This window comes from Rhododendron vialii, chromosome 5a (assembly GCF_030253575.1).
Source record: "Rhododendron vialii isolate Sample 1 chromosome 5a, ASM3025357v1".
Lineage (NCBI taxonomy): Eukaryota > Viridiplantae > Streptophyta > Magnoliopsida > Ericales > Ericaceae > Rhododendron > Rhododendron vialii.
The window spans coordinates 35,040,247-35,059,105 of record NC_080561.1 but is presented as its reverse complement, the minus strand read 5'-3'; the positions used below and the strand labels follow the sequence as shown (position 1 = coordinate 35,059,105).

The window sequence follows — 18,859 nt, the reverse complement described above, 5'->3', positions numbered from 1 at the left end:
AAGTACTCTGCCTTATATAGGTGGTGATTTGCTAAGCGAAATATTTACCAAAGTTAATATTTAACTCAGGTAAATAGGGGGGCATTGTTTACACCATAATTTAGTATTTAGTATATTATAATCGATTGGGTCAGAATGTTACACGTGTCAACGCATTTTAGACCGATTGATATAATGCAAATGCAATATGAAGCCTGTTAAGGAAAATGGACTGATCAAACGGTTGATATTCGACTGGACACATGTCAGAATTTTGTATCACATGCGGATCGTGAGTCAGACGGTTAATGCAAGCAGGCAGTTGAAATAATTACAACGTTGGAAACATGTGAGATCATGGAGAAGTAACCGCCTCATGCAGATAGTGGAGCAAGAATAGGGAGCATGGAGCCAACTAATTCAAATCGAAGGAGGGAAGTCCGTATGATTTGAATTTCAAGTCGACAACAGCCTATAAATACAAGAAAGGAAGATATTTAGAGCCCCCAATCAATCGCCCAAAGGCTTCTACTTTTATCTGTACTTTACATTTCTTGCTCTAGGAGTAGCTTGTAATTTAACCGTCTGTTCGATTGTGTTCTCATAGTCGATTTGACTTCTACACCGAGGGATAATAAAGTCCATTTTGTTGTTCTTCTTCCATCTCCATTCACTTCATTAAGTTTGCTTCCAGAGAAGTCCTGAAATACGGCAAGGAACCAAACTCCACCACCACAAACACCCACATTTCCAGCACACTTAGCAATCTCTAGTCGATTAGTCGACTATCAGTAAAATAGACAAACAGTGGGGAAAGAGAATTGGTGGAACTAAACCTTCTGTTGATGAGTTGGGGTTGGGATGTTTCCTCTTCATGGTCAACGGGATTGACCAAAAGGAGCATTTTGATGGAGAGGCGGTTGGTCATCAGATTAACTCTCCCTCTCCTGGTGCTAAAGATAATAATGTCCCTCAGTTTGCATCCACAACTTTCTCAAGAGATAGACCATATAAAATTATTATATTTGAATTGTATGTATTGCAAGGTTTGTTTGTGACATACATCAGTTCATGTCAGCTCGTGAGTGGTGGTTTGGAGGTATAGGACCTGATTAATCTTTGTATTAAGTACTCCCTCCGTTCATTCCTAATTGAGAGTCCCTTATTTCATTTTGGGGTGTTTCAAAATGATTGTCCCTTTCCAAAAATAGAAGTAGAAAATTGCTAAAACTCCAAAAGTGTCTCTCATATGTAAATACAAATGATGCAAAATAGGTAGAATATAAGGATAATAGTGGAACGTAGGTGTAATGACTACTAATGTGTTTGGCTTCCTTTTCAAAAAAATTTGCGTTTGGTTTTTGGGGTATAATGATTGGAGAAAAATTAGTATAATGATTGGAGATAGGAGTAATGGGTGGATAGAGATAGAGAGAGAAATGAAAATAATGATTGTAGAGATGAGAGATAAATGAAAGTAATGATTGGAAGTAGGGATAATGAAAATTTTTTGAGTTGGAATTTTTTTTTGAAGTTTGAATCCAATTACATGTCCCTAAAAAAGTTGGAATTCCTCGGAGGAACTCTCATTTAAGAACTGAGAGAATATGTAAAAGTTATGAAAGTTGCTAGAACTGAAGTGGTAGCTGCCCATAATCTCGCTAAGGCAGCTATACACATTGTGTAAGATTGTTTTATCTATGGAATTTGCTTTTTGTCAAAATAAAAAAATAAAAAAAAGAAAAGAAAGAGAAACTGACTGTCATAACTATAAGAATGCTCCTCTCATGGGGAAAATGTCAAAATAAAAATAAAAAAGTAGCGTTATTAGCGAATAAATTTACTGAAAGAGTACACTAGGTAGTATTTGACAGTACCATTGCAATATTAACAAGAATTTGGCAGCAGTCATGGTTTACACATAGTGATTTGCTTGGTATCCTAACCTCGCAAATAATCTTAAATTTCACATTAGATAAGTTGTTTCAGCAGGGACCAAGTACCATAAGAGTTGCCAAGCCCGATAACGGAAAAGAAGAGCAGCACCGGGTTATTGAGGTACCGGTTCTTCCTTTTTTTGCCCCAAGTACCTGTTCGTTAATAAGGCAAAGCCGCAAAGGTATTAAAATCAGTTAATGTGTCGAAGGCATAAGAGAATATAGAGTTGCAGGAGGACATGATTGATCCAAATGAGAATCTAATTGCTGAAGCCAGAATGAATACAAGGAACTACAATCAGAAGAAATTTGGGGCAACTCAATATGAATACTACGGAGCGGTAGAAAGAGCAAGAATGAGATTATGTATTAGCAAGGAGCATAGAAATACATGAGTAAATTAATACATAGGCTTCTTTTAAGAAAGAGAGCAAGAACTGCTACAAGAAGCGAATCTATGCCTTGGATCAGCTTTACCCCGTTATCCAAGTTTTCTTCAAGAAACACAGAAACACGACAGAATTACTCTAATTGCTTTCGTCTATAGTCATATCAGAGCTTTCTCACAAATCTGTTGTCTATTTCTCCAGTTGATCATGATATGTTCAGGAGGGGGAAAAAAAAAAAAAGTTGGGTTGCTAAACTGTTGAATAACAAGCCGTCCACACCGCTTTTTGCCTTTCCCTACCGAACATTACACTTTCAAACCTATGACCAATCAGTTAACAGCTGCCGCTCCACCGCTGAGCAACGGAGGAACACAGTTGATTAGATCTCATATAGTTCAATTTATTTGTTTCTTAGTTTACAAATAATGGATTTTTCTGGACAAATACAAGATGTAATACTTGTCTCCATGTCAGCAATCAACCTACTTGCCAAACTTACCCATCAACTGGCACAGTTTTTAACTACAAACACAGTAAAAAAGTTTGGCATATAAGCGAGGTCTAGTTTGGTACACCGCCCTGATGGTGTTACTCCAAGGCAGTGGAGGTTGAGCCCATGCGGAATAAGGCTCGACTCCAATCCATATTACCACTCCTAAACCAAGAAAAAGGTAAAGATAAAATAACTCACCCATTACCCTTAGCCCACCGAGAGAGTTGATAGAGCTGCACCGTCTCATTGGACACATGGCATGCTAGAAGCAGATAGTTGCGCGGTTGTACCATCCATGCAAACCTCATGAACAGAGCAGAGTATATGCACATTGCTGCGACACACCATAAATGTATAACCAGAATTGCAAAGATGTTACTTCCAATATCTACACATTCTTTTGAAACCACTACTTTCTAACCTCCAGTCATGTTGCCAGAGATCATTTCAGGGGGTTTCTTCATGTCCACCTGTCCCTGCCAAACCAACCAATTACAATTCTTGTAAAGCAAACTGAGCCGAAAAGCCATCCAAATAGAAAAAAAAATTCATGTGACAAGTGACCATACGGCAATAACGAATCCCCAGTTAGCAACGGGGCCCCAAAAATGAGTTGTTTTAGGGCCAACCGGACTGTTCAAGAACAATCGGAAGGAAGCCAGAGGGACAACTGCTACTCAATACCTCTGCAATGGTCATAATTGCCGAGTCAGGTACTAACGTCATGTCAAATGTAGCAAAAACCTTTTAATAAACAAATTTATGAATGCAAAACCTTGTAATAAAAACACAAGATGAATTTGACCCTTGCAGAAAAAGGGTAAGGGCCTCTCCGGGGTCGTGTGTGTATGGGTGTGAAAACAAGATCACTTGAAAAAAGAGTTCAAATGGACCGTCTAATATGTTTTGAGGCCGCTTTATAGAAACAGATGAGGACAAATCAGCAGAATTATTGAAAGTGCAGAACATAAGTTCCATCTATGAACGCATAACAAAAAGGATATCAACTTTTAAAACCCTTCATCAAAGCGTCAAAAGAAACATATTGATATTGCGTAGAACATAGGTAAAACAATTTGGGCACCCCCTACATTCTCATTTATTACGAAAAGACTGAGGTGCACAGCCAACTCAATAATATAGTAGGAGTAATCAAGTTCAACTGCGAATTTGCAAAAACTTCCAGGAAAAATAATGGAAAACTGTGAAGTTTCAGCCTAGGCGACAGAGAACAAGACAAATTCAAATATGAACAAAGAGACAATACAATTTCCCAGTATGATCAAGGCAACATCTACAAATCAAAAGGAAGAATATCAGATGCCACAAATGCAACTGAAAGAGAAGAGGTTGTTTTATGTACTTTCATTAACATACTTTACACGAAGCCAAGAGGCTTTTGGCGCAACGGCATAAGGGGATCCACTTAGGTGCTGGTTATAAGGAGGTTAGGAGTTCAACTCCTCTTAAGGTGCTAATCTAACTTCTCTGACACGACTAACTTCCACTAATAAAAAAAAAATACTTAATACGAAAAAAAAGTTGTAATCGTGGCACACAATAAAACTCGTATACGCTTGCGCAGGGGCCATGCTAATCTTCTTTGTATTGTGTCATCCTTGCGCATGTCGTTTGATCATTTGAACGTGTCATCATTGCGAAGGGGGCCAGGGGCTACAGGCCGTGCTAATCTTCTCTGTATCGTTCCAATTTTATCGGATGTCCCCAAAGGAACCAAATTTTGATCATGAAGATCAAATAAGTTTGATATGTTGAGTTCTGTTTTTGACTCCTACTTTTCACCAAGGGATAAAAAAAAAACAATTTAAAAATGCACGGAAAATTGGTTGTTAGAAGTTCTACTTTTCTGACCATAAGTTCAACTTTCAAAATTTTTATTTTTTATTGGATTTTTAAACTTTATCTTGGATATTACAAAAAAAAAAAAAAAATTAAGTACAAGTCATACTCGTAATATTTTATTTTTCCGATTCATCTCGACGAAATGAATCAATAATCCACAATAGTTAAGCAAAACTAATAAGGAAATTGATTTTAGCACTCCAAAAATAGATAGAAGGGCTCCAAAATGACGTCGTTTTATGTATTAACACTGTGCAGTTTTGGAGTCCCACCATCAATTTTTGGAGTGCCTAAATCACAATCCAACTAATAAATGCAAAAAAATTTGAATAAGGACAAAATAAGAAAAAATCCAAAAATCTTGGCGGAACTTAGCCTAAGCATTCGCACTCAACCCACAATCAGCTAAACATTACAATTTGTGGATGAAGACACCATAATAACATAAGTTTCGATTTCCAGAGTACTGTCATCATGCATTCATGTCTGTTAATACTGAAGCTCCTTCAGAATTGCTATATACACAATATACTTTTTTCGAGAACATCTACACAATATCCTTAAGTACAGAATCATTCACTCCCAGTGATTTTGGCAGTTCCCTGGACAACACCTCTCCTTCTAACTTGGCTTTGGCAAGCCCATCTTCGAGTTCACGAACCTTGGCTCGAGCCACTTCCAAAGCACCTGTACATGAGTCAACAGTAGCTCGAGCCACTTCCAAAGCACTCGTACAAGACTCAACAGTGTTGACAGACTCCGAGTGCTTTTTCACCACCTTAGCTTCCTCTAGCCTCCGCTTCAGCAACCTCAAGTCCAACCCTACTTGCTCAAAGTCCTCTATCGAATTGGCAGCCAGTCGCGACGCTTCCTCATTCAATTCATTCACCTTAGTGGCTGACATCGACGCAATGAACTCAGCAAACGACTCAAGTAGCATAGTTGGCAGAGCCCGACCTTTCATTGAGAATTTGACATAAGTGCCCTCGTGAAGGCAGTGGATCTTTTCAAGTAACAGGAATGCCACTGAAGAAACCCAGTATGACAAAAACCTGACTTGAGAAGTAGTCCCAGCAACGTCAGCATTTTTTGGTTCACAACCAATCTCCTTTCTTGAGTCATGGGAACTGGGGATGGTAACGCCGGCTTCAAGTACAATAGTATCATTCACCAGAAAACCTTCCTTGGGATCATTCAGTTTTATAAGAGGCAAGAAAAAAGTGAAACCCCAATCACGTTCTTCTGCATTGAACTTGTGTTCTGCGCCTGTAGATTGGAAGGCATAAAAAATTAGCACCAAAGGCAGAAGGGAATCATCGCCACCAAATTTTGCCACACTTTATATATTAATAACAAAAGGCATCTAGTGATCGCAATGCATGGATAAAGGGACCACTTTAGACACAAACTTTAAAGTACAGAGTACGGACCAACAAGTCAGTCAATAAGTAGTTTCATGAGTTGTTGCAAAGAATGAATTTGTAAAGAAAGAAAGCTTGGAAATAAGATCAAATGTGAAACTCAATTCATATTCAGGTTCCCTCAATAAATGACGATCGAGCTGCAACGGTCACAAACACTATACAATAGAGGGAACTAAAATAGGTAGCAAATTAATCAATGTCGCGGGTATTGATGAGGACCAATAAGTTGAAATTTATTTCCGCCGTCTACCTCTTATTAAGGCAATACCTTGGTTACACCTTGGTGCTTAAGGCCCTTTTCATGGATGGGCTAAACATCGCCTTGTACAAAATCACAGCAAGCAGTTTACGAACAATATTAGTGATGAAATTAAGGTTTCTAAACAAACTAAACAAATCTCATTTGATTGATAGATTCAAATTATTAACAATCCTGACTCCTACAACCAATGTATGGTGCTGTATGCCAAAATGGTTTGCGTCCATTGTTTTACAAATCGGGGTTACATAACAGTATGAGCAATTAGGTAATGGTATATCGGTGGGTGCCAAGCCAAGTCCCCAAAAGGCAGATATAGCTTTGAGACAAAAATTTGCAGGTGTATTGGCATTCGGCTGTTACTGACAGAAACACAAAGACTGAATTATTCTCAAAGGGGAATTCGCAATAATAAAAGGCAAGGACAATTATTTAACAGAGAATAATACAACAATAAAAAAGTAAATTGGACTAGGTAAAGAAAATAAAGAAAAGTCGCCAAGCACTGTTTTACTCCAACAAATGTGATGCTGAAGCAAAAACATAAAAATCAATAATTATGTCCTACGTTGTGTAAAGATTAAGGTGTGTTTCGAACTTATGGAAAGAAAGAAAAATGAAGAGAGAAATAAAAATTATCCCTTCTTTTGTTTGGTTAGTTATTTTATCCCGTATCCGTAGACATGCCGTGTCAACTTGAGTACTTCAACAAGACTCAAGAGTCCATGCAACATAGGTTGTGTGAACCAGAGACTATTAAACAGACGGACATTGTCCCACACCAATGAACCATGTCAAACGAAAGTTCATACATCTTCAACGTTTTCAGTGACCCACTTTTCTCCACCATGAGGGGCCTTGATTTACATCGACCATGCCTTAGTAGCACAAAGCGGGTGTGGGGGAGCGGAGGCACCTAAAAGCTCTTAAGGCTGGGAGTGCCTTAGGAGCATATATAGATTATATACAAAAACGTATATAAAATATCTTTAAATACTTAACCATTGAAGAAAAAAGTAATACTTATTGAGAATTCTCCCAATCTTAAAGGGTAACTATTGGAAGTTAGTTTATCGATGCGTGTGACGAGTCGTTCTAAGCATGGTTTGAATTCTTAAAAAGCATCGAAATGTTTTCTGCTTTATTTTGGTAATTTTAACAAGCTAATCTTGACTCTTGAGTGGATTAACTAATGAGACCAAGTAGCAGGTTCATGTAAGAGATATAAATACGCAATCATGCTTACAGGTATGAAAGAACACATAAAAACTTCACATTAATAGTAGCATAGCCTGATTAATCAGCACAGAAACACCATAAAACCTTACGTCTGGTACTTGTATCTGCGTTACGGATTTGATTGAACACAGATATGCTGAAACGGGCGTATCTACTCCACCCGGGCGGCAACTTCGCCGATTCGGGAAAATCTAAATACACCGACAAATGTTCGGTGTTGTTACCCTTGGGAAATACAAGCAGCCGCCTGCACCCACAACATTCAAAGAGTAATATTTCATCGCTGAATTGAGGTCAAAACCAAGTACGATGCAGAAAAATAAAGAACAATGTACCATTCGTATCCACCGCAGTAGAAGATTTCGGAGTAGAGTTTAGCCTTCAGCTTCGAAAATTCTTCAATTTCCCATGTGAAGAGCACTGATGAATGAGCAGGCGTCGGGAGAGACATCAGTGCAGGTGTGCCGATGACGAGAAAGAGCAAACCGCAAAGTAAATAGAAACCCTAAACCCAAAGTTAATGCTCTGGTTGAAACTTATGGAAAGGAGAAAGGATAGGTTCATTGTTTGGTTGCGAGGGTGTTTGATTCGGATTTCGGAGGGAGAGGGAGAAGAATATAAAAGTTTCAAATTTAGTAAATAGTAAATTTTTTCTTATATTTTCCTCTCTTTTTCTTTTTATTTTTCTTTCCTTTTTTTCCTTTTCTATAGGTGGAACTTGAAGGGGAAAATGGAAAATACTCCTATATAAGGGCATCCACATCTCACTTTTTACCCCCTTTTAAAAACTAAAATAGCGAGGGAAGACATAGAAAGGGGACTGCATCAACCTCGTTTGGGAATTCGGTAATTTAACATTTGCTACAGTTCCTTGCTTCTTGCAGCGAGGGACTGTTCACCCAATTAGCAGTATTTTAATATTGGGGAAATTACATATCAGTAGAGAAAGGGATAAATAATGCCCAAGTGATGGAGAGGTTTTTTCAAAATTCCATAAATATGGAACGGAGGAAAAATAATTCCCCATACATGAAACGGAGGAAAAATAATTCCCCACACATGGAGTCCGAATCTGGATATCCTAAGTTGCCATTTCTATGAATTTAAGTTGCCCCTTCTATGTACCTAAGTTGCCCCTTCTATGAAACTAAGTTGCTCCTTCTATGAATTTCCTGGGTATTCAATTTCTTGAGTATTTCTTCAATCTCCTTACCATTTCTATTATTTTTTGAGAAATTTGGAATCTGGGTTACTTGTAGATTTGCATGAAACGGACCAACTGAAATTCTCTATGTATGAAACGGAGGAAAAAAAGTCCCAAAACAAGAAGTCGATTTGTAGTCAAATCTGAGTTTGAATCTAAGTTGCCCCTTCTATGAATTTAAATTGCCCTTTCTATGCACCTAAGTTGCCCTTTCTATGAACTTAAATTGCCCCTTAATTAGCTAGTAGCATAACTTCTTCACATTTTCAAGTAAAACCAAACAAGAAATTTTAAGTGGCAATTCCTAAAATCTAAAAGCAAAAGTATAAAGTGGATGCTAGAAAACATATATCTTATTTTCTCTATCATTTTTTTTTCTAAAAAATTAGCCAAAATACACTAATCTCAAAATACTTAAAAAACTCAAATCTACAAGTAACCCAGATCTCAAATTTCTCAGAAAATAATAGAAATGATAAGGAGATTGAAGAAATGCTCAAAAAATTGAATATTTAAGAAGTTCATAGAAGGGACAACTTAGGTTTATAGAAGGGACCTAAGTCTATGAACCTAAATCTATCTGCTTCTACATAAATCTATGAACCTAAGTTGTCCCTTCTATAAACTTCTTAAATATTCAATTTTTTGAGCATTTCTTCAATCTCCTTATCATTTCTATTATTTTTTGAGAAATTTGAGATCTGGATTACTTGTAGATTTGAGTTTTTAAAGTATTTTGAGATTAGTGTATTTGGCTAATTTTTTAGAAAGAGAAATGATAGAGAAAATAAGATATATATTTTCTAGCATCCACTTTATACTTTTGCTTTTAGATTTTAGGAATTGCCACTTAAAATTTTTTGTTTGGTTTTACTTGAAAATGTGACTGCTACTAGCTAATTAAGGAGCAATTTAAGTCCATAGAAAGTGCAACTTAGGTGCATAGAAGGGGCAATTTAAATTCATAGAAGGGGCAACTTAGATTCAAACTCAGATATGACTACAAACCGACTTCTTGTTTTGGGAATTTTTTTCCTCCGTTTCATACATAGAGAATTTCAGTTGGTCCGTTTCATGCAAATCTACAAGTAACCCAGATTCCAAATTTCTCAAAAAATAATAGAAATGGTAAGGAGATTGAAGAAATACTCAAGAAATTGAATACCCAGAAAATTCATAGAAGGAGCAACTTAGTTTCATAGAAGGGGCAACCTAGGTACATAGAAGGGGCAACATAAATTCATGGAAATGGCAACTTAGGAGATCCAGATTCGGACTCCATGTATGGGGAATTATTTTTCCTCCGTTTCATGTATGGGGAATTATTTTTCCTCCGTTCCATATTTATGGAATTTTGAAAAAACCTCTCCATCACTTGGGCATTATTTACCCCTTTCTCCACTGATATGTAATTTCCCCTTTAATATTTTGGTTTCGATTGAATTTTGTCTTCATCTGACATCTTGTTCCACGTCCAATCCGATGACCAGAAAGTCTAGCCTTACCTCTAATTTTACCCCACATTTCTATTCCACGTGTGGGGCTAACTTTAGGTTTCATAAAAATACAAAAAAAAAAAGAAAAGAAATTCATAAATTTTTATGGGGTTTTATAAAAATCAGCTCCACCGAATACCGATAAGCATTTTTTCGGAATTCGTTGAGAAAACTGCTCAACTACTCCGTTTTACCCCTACTAATCCAGAAAAAATACTTACAGATATCCTTTGGAGCTGATTTTTTACAGGGCTCCATAAAAAATTATTTTAAAATTTATGGATATTTTTATATTTTGTGGGACCCGGAGTGAGCCCTAGCTACACGCATACGTTAGAAATGTACGATAACACTGTTGATCCAAACAACCGGCTTGTTGGTTGCAATACTAATAAAGAATGTACAGATCCAAACAACCGGCTTGTTGGTTACAATACTAATAAAGAATGTACAAATAGGCAAAGAAAATATTATATTTATAGAACCTAGTTAGAATAGAGAGTCTGATGCAGTAGACATTTTAAAAGTGAATAGCTAAAGTAATAAAGAGGTTTTTTCCTCTTCAATTTGGTCCAAAATTTAGAGAGAACGGTCCGGATGCTCTAAATGAAGTGATTACCAAACAAAAAAGGGAATTCTTTAAAATTTTCTCAACCTTCTCATTTATTTTCCCGAGTTCCAAACACTCGCTAAATAAACAATCCAACTCAATTTATGAGTATTTCCACTCAATTTTCTAAATACAATCCGAAATATCCTTAAAAAAAACCCGATGTAACACAATATCATGGTGGAGAAACTAGACCCGCGGGACAAGCGGGGAAATGGTGGCGGGTGGAGGTTCATTAGCGAGCCAGATGGTTCTAGTAGACCTCTGAATGAAACAGAGAAAATATATGCAAAGCGAGCAACTCCACACAGGCGACGCCAGATCCTCCCATGAGGTCGTGAGAGAGATTTCATTAACCGTATCTGGCGCTCTCAGGTATTTTTTAATGTATTCTTTTGGTTCTTCAATGTTCACTCGACGGATTTGAACTTTGACCAACAAATGTATTATCTGCAAGATGAAATGCCGAAATGCAGGACTTAAATTTTATCTGTTCTGTCTTACTCGATGCTGTTGCAAGCTGGCCTTCAGATGATTTGAGTTAATTAGTTTGATTGGGATCGAAGCTCTCCTAAGCTGCAACAATGGCTTTTATTTTTCTTTAATTTTTTTTTCCCGTTGATCATTGTAAATATTTTGATTCAAGCACCACTTTCGCAGAAGTAATGTCTGGGAAATTTTTGGTTTCTATGATTCCGTCTTACTCATATACACTATTTGAACGAAATATTTGAATTGTATGTATTGCAAGGTTTGTTTGTGACATACATCAGTTGATGGACAGCTCGTGAGTGGTGGTTTGGAGGTATAGGACCTGATTAATTAATCTTTCTATTTTGAAATGTTTCAAAATGATTGTTCCTTTCCAAAAATAGAAATAGAAATTTGGCAAAATTCCAAAAGCCTCTCATATGTGAATACAAATGGTGCAAAATAGGTAGAATATAAGAATAATAGTGGAAAGTAGGAGTAATGACTACTATTGTGTTTGGCTCCCTTTTTGAAAAATTTTTGGGTTTGGTTTTTGAGGTATAATAATTCGAGAAAAATTAGGGTAATGATTGGAGATAGGAGTAATGAGTGGATAGAGATAGAGAGAGAAATGAGAATAATGATTGAAGAGATGAGAGAAAAATGAAAATAATGATTGAAAGTAGAAGTAATGAGTATTTTTTGAGTTGAAATTTTTTTTTGAAGTTTGAATCCAAACAAGGCTACATGTCCCTAAAAAGTTGGAATTCCTAAGAGGGACTCTCATCTAGAAACTGGGAGAGTGTAAAAGTTATGAAAGTTGCTAGAACTGAAGTGGTAGCTGCCGCCTGCCCATAATCTCGCTAAGGCAACTATACACATTGTGTAAGATTGTATTATCTATGGAATTTGCTTTTTGTCAAAAAAAAAAAGAAAAAAAAAAGAGAAACTGACTGTCATAACTATAAGAATGCTCCTCTCATGGGGAAAATGTCAAAATAAAAATAAAAAAGTAGCTTTATTAGCGAATAAATTTACTGAAAGAGTACACTAGGTAGTATTTGACAGTACCATTGCAATATTAACAAGAATTTGGCAGCAGTCATGGTTTACACATAGTGATTTGCTTGGTATCCTAACCTCGCAAATAATATTAAATTTCACATTAGATAAGTTGTTTCAGCAGGGACCAAGTACCCTAAGAGTTGCCAAGCCCGAGAACGGAAAAGAAGAGCAGCACCGGGTTATTGAGGTACCGGTTCTTCCTTCTTTTGCCCCAAGTACCTGTTCGTTAATAAGGCAAAGCCGCAAAGGTATTAAAATCAGTTAATGTGTCAAAGGCATAAGAGAATATGGAGTTGCAGGAGGACATGATTGTTCCAAATGAGAATCTAATTGCTGAAGCCAGAAGGAATATAAGGAACAACAATCAGAAGAAATTTGGCGCAGCTCAATACGAATACTATGGAGCGGTAGAAAGAGTAAGGATGAGACTATGTAGTAGTAAGGAGCATACAAATACATGAGTAAATTAATACATAGGCTTCTTTTTAAGAAAGAGAGAAATAACAGCTACAAGATGCGAATCCATGCCTTGGATCAGCTTACCCTGTTATCTTCTTCAAGAAACACAGAAACACGACAGAATTACTCTTATTGCTTTCGTCTATAGTCATATCAGAACTTTCTCACAAATCCGTTGTCTATTTCTCCAGTTGATCATGATATGTTCAGGAGGAGGGAAAAAAAAAAAAAAGTTGGGTTGTCAAACTGTTGAATAACAAGCCGTCCACACCGCTTTTTGCCTTTCCCTACCGAACATTACACTTTCAAACCTATGACCAATCAGTTAACAGCTGCCGCTCCACCGCTGAGCAACGGAGGAACACAGTTGATTAGATCTCTTATAGTTCAATTTATTTGTTTCTTAGTTTACAAATAATGGATTTTTCTGGACCAATACAAGATGTAATACTTGTCTCCATGTCAGCAATCAACCTACTTCCCAAACTTACCCATCAACTGGCACAGTTTTTAACTACAAACACAGTAAAAAAAAGTTTGGCATATAAGCGAGGTCTAGTTTGGTACATCGCCCTGATGGTGTTACTCCAAGGCAGTGGAGGCTGAGCCCAGGCGGAATAAGGCTCAACTCCAATCCATATTACCACTCCTAAACCAAGAATAAGGCAAAGATAAAATAACTCACCCATTACCCTTAGCCCACCGAGAGAGTTGATAGAGCTGCACCGTCTCGTTGGACACATGGCATGCTAGAAGCAGATAGTTGCGAGGTTGTACCATCCATGCAAACCTCATGAACAGAGCAGAGTATATGCACATTGCTGCGACACACCATAAATGTATAACCAGAATTGCAAAGATGTTACTACCAATAACTACACATTCTTTTGAAACCACTACTTTCTAACCTCCAGTCATGTTGCCAGAGATCATTTCAGGGGGTTTCTTCATGTCCACCAGTCCCTGCCATACCAACCAATTACAATTCTTGTAAAGCAAACTGAGCCGAAAAGCCATCCAAATAGAAAAAAAATTCATGTGACAAGTGACCATACAGCAATAACGAATCCCCAGTTAGCAACGGGGCCCCAAAAATGAGTTGTTTTAGGGCCAACTGGACTGTTCAAGAACGATCGGAAGGAAGCCATAGGACAACTGCTACTCAATACCTCTGCAATGGTCAAAATTGCTAAGTCAGGTACTAACGTCATGTCAAATGTAGCAAAAACCTTTTAATAAACAAAGTTATGAATGCAAAACCTTGAAATAAAAACACAAGATGAATTTGACCCTTGCAGAAAAAGGGTAAGTGCCTCTCCAGGATCACTTGAAAAAAGTGTTCAAATGGACCATCTAATATGTTTTGAGGCCACTTTTTAGAAACACATGAGGACAAATCAGCAGAATTATTGAAAGTGCAGAGCACAAGTTCCATCTATGAAAGCATAACAAAAAGGATATCAACTTTTAAAACCCTTCATCAAACCGTCAAAAGAAACATATTGATATTGCGTACAACATAGGTAAAACAATTTGGGCACCCCCTACATTCTCATTTATTACGAAAAGACTGAGGTGCAAAGCCAACTCAATAATATAGTAATCAAGTTCAACTGCGAATTTGCAAAAACTTCCAGGAAAAATAATGGAAAACTGTGAAGTTTCAGCCTAGGCAACAGAGAACGAGACACATTCAAATATGAACAAAGAGACAATACAATTTCCCAGAATGATCAAGGCATCATCTACAAATCAAAAGGAAGACTATCAGATGCCACAAATGCAACTGAAAGAGTAGAGGTTGTTTTTTGTACTATCGTTAACATACTTTACACGAAGCCAAGAGGCTTTTGGCGCAACGGCATAAGGGGATCCACTTAGGTGCTGGGTATAAGAAGGTTAGGAGTTCAACTCCTCTTAAGGTGCTGATCTAACTTCTCTGACACTACTAACTTCCACCGATAAAAAAAAATTTACTTAATACGAAAAACAAGTCATAATCGTGGCACACAATAAAACTCGTATACGCTTGTGCAGGGGCCATGCTAATCTTCTTTGTATCGTGTCATCCTTGTGCGTGTCGTTTGATCATTTGCGCGTGTCATCATTGCGAAGGGGGCCAGGGGCTACGGGCCATGCTAATCTTCTTTGTATCGTTCCAATTTTATCGGATGTCCCCAAAGGAACCAAATTTTGATCATGAAGATCAAATACGTTTTTTTTTTTTTTTAACGGCAGAGAAGGAAGCAAGAACATGAATCATTGTTTTCCACCACTAATCCACTACAGTGAAGTTAAAATCAGAGTCGACAAAATCTGCAAGGCGGATGCACTCATCGGTTCGTAAAATCTAACTCCACAAAATCTCATTGCAGTGATGATAGGCAAAATCAAGGAGTCACAAACAGCGCAAAAGTCAACCAAACCCCTTCGCCCACCAAACAATTCAGTCTGATTTCGTGTGTATATAACCTTATATACACAAGTATGTAAGCATCTATATATACACAAATACATACCCACATACATACAAGATGTACGCATACGCAAGAGAGAGAGAGAGAGAGAGAGAGAGAGAGAGAGAACCAGATTTCGGGTTTTGGAGCTCTAAACTGACGACGGTCTACTATTTCGACCGGAGGCTTAAACAGACGGAGGCCTCTTCGTTCGTGCCTCGGCTGTGAGAAAGAAAGGGGAAGAAACTCAAGAAAGTGTTGAAAGTACTACGGAGATTGGAGAGTCGGTTGAGAGTATTTGGATACTTTGGGAAGTTTTCGGTCAAGTTGTTTTCGCATTTATTACTTGAATTGTATTCGCGATTTATTTCTATATTCGAACAAATACAAAAGGGCTCTTTGGATATTATGCCATTGTGGCTTCTACGGGCTTTATTATAATTTGGATATGCTATTTTAGGGTTAATCTTTTAGGTTCTGTTTGGAATTTATAGAAAAGAAAAGAAAAATGGAGAAAAATAAGAAGAAAATAGGAGAGAAAATTGGGAAATGATTTTGCCACTTTCTTTTTTGTTAACGTCACTCCCCTGCAAGTGTATTTTTGCACAAAAAATATACTTATAGGAGAGTGACATTAACCAAAAAAAAAGGAATAGCAAAAGCAAAAGCAAAACAATGGAAGAGAAATTTTTTTAATTTTCTTTTCATTTCCTTTTCTTTTCTTTCCATAAGTTCCAAACAGAGCCTTAGGAATCGGGCTACATATTTATGGTTCATTTCCATTAACGTCTAAGTGAATTCAAAAAAGTCTCTAACGAATGTTGATTTTGCCACTCCCTTTTTTGTTAACGTCACTCCTCTTCAAGTGTATTTTTGGTGCAAAAATACAGTTGCAGAAAAGTAGAATTAACAAAAAATGGAGTGGCAAAATCATTTCTCATTAAAAATTGTAAAAAGCGTGGGTGTTTGGGAAAAAAATGTGTTAGAATGTTTTAGTTTAATACAAATGACTTAATTTTTGACAAAAAAAATTAGTTTAGTATAAACAATTTCACAAAAATCGATAAATTGTAATACAAAAATTTTAGTGAAAATGGGATCTTATTGTGGTTTGTTGGATTGAGATTCGAGATAAAGTAAAATTGTTCTGTCGTGTGACAAGAAAAAATAGAAAATGATTTGTCGAGATTAGAAAAATATGATATAGGCTCGAGGTGCTCTTAACACATTGATCTTACACCCTTACGACCCGTTTGGCAGTGGAGAATGAAAGGGGATAAAGGTCTTGGGGATAAACTAATGCGAGTCCGTTATTATCTAGTGTTTGATTCCTCCTTTCGCACTCGAATTGCTCTTAACTTAATCCACTCTCACCCAGGAAAATTATCCAATGGGATAATTATCGGCGTTCTCAAAATCTAGAATCTCAAGCAGAATTAATAACAATCTCAAAAGTCAAAATCTAGAATCTTAGAAAAAAGCTTTCGCAAAACACGCCCTATGCATTCCATTGTAAAATGCAATTAAGTGAATTATTAGTACTTTTTTCTCCACCAACTCTTTATCGATCCATTTCAACTACTAACCAATCCTTTCTTAGTTAAATCTCTCATTCTCAACAAATTTCCCCAGACAACAACGTATCCGCCTCTTATTCGCCATATTTTTTTTAATCTTTTAAGACCTTATTCACCCACCAAACGAGCCGTTATAGTGTAATTTAATTCCAAATACAGTTCTGTGGAGCTGAACTCAACATATCAAACTTTGTTTCAACTGGCCCTTTTGCAGACCCAAAGCAATGATTTGAGGCTTGATGCAATTTGGATCAATAAAAGATTGGGAAGGAGAGAGAAAGTGTGAGTGCTTTGAAAGAAAACCCTGAGTTCCATCAAGTAAAGGTGGGGGGCCCTTTCAACTTTGAGGCGAGATGGGACGAAGAAGGAGGAGTTAGTCGTTTAGAGAGAGAAACAGTTTGTTAGTCCCACATCGACCAAAGACAGACGTGAGGAGAGAGAGAGGGGCCTATATAATGGGACTTCCACTGTCTTGTCAAATCACGCAGCCGCGCGGTGAGCACAAAGCGAACTATTCTTTCGCCTTTTACTAAAGAATACCGTGTGCTCGCCGCAAACAGCGGCATACGCCATTTTTTTGGAGGGTTTCCTCGTTAGGGGAATCCCAACCAATTCTTAGTTCAAATTTAACCCTAAGCAGAGTTGCACGAGCTTAGAACCTTACGGTAACGAAGCTGAGCGGTGAGTTCAGCTGTTTATTGGAGCGTTTCCGTTCAGGGGAGCCCAACCAATTCTCAGTTTAAACTAGAACTCGTCTGATTATACAGTTTAGAAGAGCAACATTTGGGTTTTTTTTATTTTGTCACATTTAGGCGTGCAGCTTGGAAAATTCTTTGGCTCAAAAAATTCTTTGGCTCAAAAAATTTTTTGGCTCAAAACAAATGAATTGAAACAAACTCTGTTCATTATCCAAATGAATACACAATTAGAAGTAAATAAACCGAGAGAGAGAGAGAGAGAGAGATTAATTTGAGCAGAATCAATCATATGCTGTGAAGTGAGGACATAAATCAATCTGCTAGCTATGGCATTTTCACATGAACTGTAAAACATATCCTACAACTGTTTCCTTGGATGGATGAATGCTGGAAACTACCGGTACAGCTTGTTTATGAAATGCCTCAAAACTCGTCAACAAAAACCATACAGAGAGAGGGAGGAAAGGATTCAACGATCTCTTCTTCCGGACGATTTTGCAGCGGTTTAATGAAAAACAGCGGAACGGTGGTGGTGTTGCTCACTTGCTCAGCGGAGGAGCTTGGCGGCGATGTGGTTCGCGGGGGTGGTGATGATGTAAGTAGGTGGCGGTGTGAAAACGAAGGATGAAGTTCCTGGTTATGCAATATAATGGCCTAGTATAAACATTCAGTGTGTTTGTCCCACATTGACAAGGTATACATGAGGAGAGAGAATGAGGCTTATATATTGAGTCGCACAGAGCAATTGTAAAATTCACGCAGCCGCGCGATGAGCACAAAGCGAACTATTCTTTCGCCTTTTACTAAAGAATACCGTGTGCTCGCCGCAAACAGCGGCATACGCCATTTTTTGGAGGGTTTTCTCGTTAGGGGAACCCCAACCAATTATTAGTTCAAAATTTAGCTCAACGAATTTTCACGGCTCAGAATTTGTGAGTGATACCCGCAGGTTTTTGTTCGTTTAAACAGCTTTGAAACTGATAAGTTTAGTGAATTTATTTATTACTCACTAATTAGGGGGACTCTGTCGGGGGGCTCTCTCCTTAAATCCCCGTTTGGCAAAGGAAATACATAGACTTAATGCATTTTTGTGGGGGTCTATTTCGGTTGTACTCATTATTTTTAAATTATGTTTTATGAGTTTCTTCAAAAAATTAACTTAAACAATATCTTTTTGATGTCAATTAAATATTGAGGTCAACAAAACAATTCAAAAATGCTGGGAAAATGGTTGTTCCTC

General features: G+C 37.4%; 3 protein-coding genes, 2 non-coding genes and 2 pseudogenes across 5 annotated transcripts; 2 read left to right on the top strand and 5 right to left on the bottom strand.

Moving 5' to 3' along the window:
* Positions 1–1,750: 1,750 nt before the first annotated feature.
* LOC131327860 (uncharacterized) lies at positions 1,751–4,425 on the bottom strand. Its single transcript, XM_058360987.1, has 7 exons — positions 4,366–4,425; positions 3,872–4,015; positions 3,692–3,776; positions 3,368–3,471; positions 3,220–3,274; positions 2,997–3,132; positions 1,751–2,069 (listed from the first exon to the last, which is right to left on the bottom strand). Exons 1-7 carry the CDS (start codon positions 4,423–4,425, stop codon positions 2,030–2,032), a joined length of 624 nt encoding a protein of 207 aa, XP_058216970.1. The 3' UTR covers positions 1,751–2,029.
* A 52-nt stretch (positions 4,426–4,477) lies between these two features.
* LOC131328083 (U6 spliceosomal RNA) lies at positions 4,478–4,533 on the bottom strand (annotated as a pseudogene).
* A 554-nt stretch (positions 4,534–5,087) lies between these two features.
* Positions 5,088–8,176, bottom strand: LOC131325202 (MATH domain and coiled-coil domain-containing protein At3g58250-like). Its single transcript, XM_058357315.1, has 3 exons — positions 7,919–8,176; positions 7,673–7,830; positions 5,088–5,927 (listed from the first exon to the last, which is right to left on the bottom strand). Exons 1-3 carry the CDS (start codon positions 8,032–8,034, stop codon positions 5,209–5,211), a joined length of 993 nt encoding a protein of 330 aa, XP_058213298.1. The 5' UTR covers positions 8,035–8,176; the 3' UTR covers positions 5,088–5,208.
* Positions 8,177–12,363: 4,187 nt separating this feature from the next.
* On the bottom strand, positions 12,364–15,740 carry LOC131325203 (mitochondrial pyruvate carrier 1-like). The gene is made up of 5 exons (XM_058357316.1): positions 15,475–15,740; positions 13,944–14,059; positions 13,797–13,851; positions 13,574–13,709; positions 12,364–12,648 (listed from the first exon to the last, which is right to left on the bottom strand). Exons 2-5 carry the CDS (start codon positions 14,034–14,036, stop codon positions 12,609–12,611), a joined length of 324 nt encoding a protein of 107 aa, XP_058213299.1. The 5' UTR covers positions 14,037–14,059; positions 15,475–15,740; the 3' UTR covers positions 12,364–12,608.
* LOC131328084 (U6 spliceosomal RNA) lies at positions 15,019–15,075 on the bottom strand (annotated as a pseudogene).
* A 1,667-nt stretch (positions 15,741–17,407) lies between the features above and the next one.
* On the top strand, positions 17,408–17,524 carry LOC131328069 (U5 spliceosomal RNA). Its single transcript, XR_009200355.1, has one exon. It is a non-coding gene; the product is annotated as a U5 spliceosomal RNA (small nuclear RNA).
* An 855-nt stretch (positions 17,525–18,379) lies between these two features.
* LOC131328071 (U5 spliceosomal RNA) lies at positions 18,380–18,495 on the top strand. Its single transcript, XR_009200357.1, has one exon. It is a non-coding gene; the product is annotated as a U5 spliceosomal RNA (small nuclear RNA).
* Positions 18,496–18,859: the final 364 nt, after the last annotated feature.